This window comes from Folsomia candida, unplaced genomic scaffold (genome assembly GCF_002217175.1).
Source record: "Folsomia candida strain VU population unplaced genomic scaffold, ASM221717v1 Fcan01_Sc040, whole genome shotgun sequence".
NCBI lineage: Eukaryota > Metazoa > Arthropoda > Collembola > Entomobryomorpha > Isotomidae > Folsomia > Folsomia candida.
This window is the reverse complement of record NW_019091232.1, coordinates 363,848-365,793: the sequence shown is the minus strand read 5'-3', so window position 1 is coordinate 365,793 and position 1,946 is coordinate 363,848. Positions and strand designations below refer to the sequence as shown.

Below are 1,946 nucleotides of genomic sequence, written 5' to 3'. Positions count from 1 at the left end.
GTTCACTATGATATGAAAAATAATAGATAGGATAAATTTTGGCTTAAAAAATAAAAATTATTCTTCATCTTCCTTCACTTCTTACATCACTGTGTAGTGGTCGAGATCATGTAGTGAGTGAGACGCGCATGCCTATGTTCAAAGTAGAAAAAAGAGGGTTTGGTGAGCTCCTGCTGGGCGCCGAGAGAACCATTGTCTTTTTCATAGCAGTGCAGTGTGGACGTGTGAGCCTGATCTCCCGATTTTTCGTTCTTCAACGGATTTTTTCTCGCCGGATTTTCGAGTGGGTGTTTCCCGTCTTTCCCTCCTGAATCAACAAGGTAAGGTAACCATTTTTTACGAGGGTGGGCAGTTTTTCCACGTAAGAAGGATGTTTTTGCCACAAGAAAAATAACAGTAAAATAAAATCTCTGAGCAACCTTGAATAGGTACGGGAATTGGTGCCTATACGGCCCAAATAAAATCCCGAGGTGTTCCTATACGGCCCTCACCTAGATTCTAATTAGAATTATTATGTCGCAGAATTATGACAACCCCAAGAGCATCCTGGGATCTTAATTTATCAGATGAATCTGATAATGAAGTTGAGAATACGGCAAATGTGAATTCTGAGGCGAATGCTTTTGCAAATTTGTTCAATGGATCAGGCGAGAAGGGTAAATTTTTGTGCTCACTAATCCTATCAATTGATATTCATTTGACCTGTTTATATTTACGAGCAAATGATTGTTATTAGGAATTGATAATGTGGCCCCTTTGGATAGTGAAATTCAAGATTTGTTAAGGGATGTGGAGAAATCAATTGAATTTGGGCCGGAGATAATGGCTGAAGTTGCTGAGGGCTTTAATAAAACAATGTGTCGTCCACTATCAAAAGAGACCTCAGACAATTTGAAAAATAATTTCAAGATCCCAATCAATTGTAAACCGTTTGTTATTCCAAAAATGAATCAAGAGATTTGGTCACACCTCCCAGGGCCGGCTCGTTTTATCGATTTAAATATGCAACAAAATCAATTCTCCCTTGGAATTGGACTCAATGCTTTGGCACAAATTGCAAATGAAGTTGCGAAAAATGCAAGCAATATACCAAAAGAGGTGAAGATTTCCATTCTTAAACTTGCAATTGACGGGGGAAATATTTTGGGTGACCAAATCCAATCAATTTCCAAAAAGAGACGACTTGAAGTAAAAAAGCACATTAACTCTGAATACCACGGGATATGTAACTCGCAGGTATTTTTTATAGTAATAATTTTTTGTAAACAAAAAATTTGAGGGTGTGCTAAATGCAAAATTTTTGTGTAAAAGATTCCAGTCTCAGAATTTCTCTTCGGTTCCGATCTGAACGAAACCTTAAAAGCTTCCAAAACTGCATCCAATGTTATTCGCAAGTCCTTTACTCGTCAAGGACAGAACCAACGTCCCCAACCTTATTTTAATCCTCGCAGTTCTTTAAACTTGAATCGCCCAAGGCTCTTCACTCCCCAGAGGCAGCAGTTCGGGCAGCAACAGAGGGGAGGAATGTTTCCACGTCGACGTTGGCAAACAAACAACTTTCTTCAACAATCAACTCCACATTATCAAAACCAGAGGAAGTAGCAAGTCATCAAGCTAATAAAAATCAGGCAGGTCAACTAAAATATTTTGTTAATGAGTGGCAAAAAATTACTAAGGATAGGTTTGTGTTAAGAACCATTCAGGGATATAAAATTCCATTCGAATCTGAGCCACAACAATTATCTGAGCCTAATAATCCACAGATGAGTGAAACAGAGTCCAAATTTATTAATGATGCGATTTCGGAATTAGTTATAAGTAGCGCAATCAAAATTTCTGAAGAAGAAGCTGGACAATTTATTTCACCAGTCTTCACAGTTGCCAAATCAGACGGGGGCCGTCGATTTGTTTTAAACTTAAAGAAACTTAATACTTTTATTTTTGCA

General features: G+C 38.0%; 1 protein-coding gene across 1 annotated transcript; it reads left to right on the top strand.

Annotated features, from left to right (window-relative positions):
* The first annotated feature begins 244 nt into the window (after positions 1–244).
* Positions 245–1,602, top strand: LOC110861308. The gene is made up of 4 exons (XM_035844613.1): positions 245–320; positions 523–656; positions 737–1,236; positions 1,312–1,602. Exons 2-4 carry the CDS (start codon positions 527–529, stop codon positions 1,600–1,602), a joined length of 921 nt encoding a protein of 306 aa, XP_035700506.1. The 5' UTR covers positions 245–320; positions 523–526.
* The last annotated feature ends 344 nt before the right edge of the window (positions 1,603–1,946 follow it).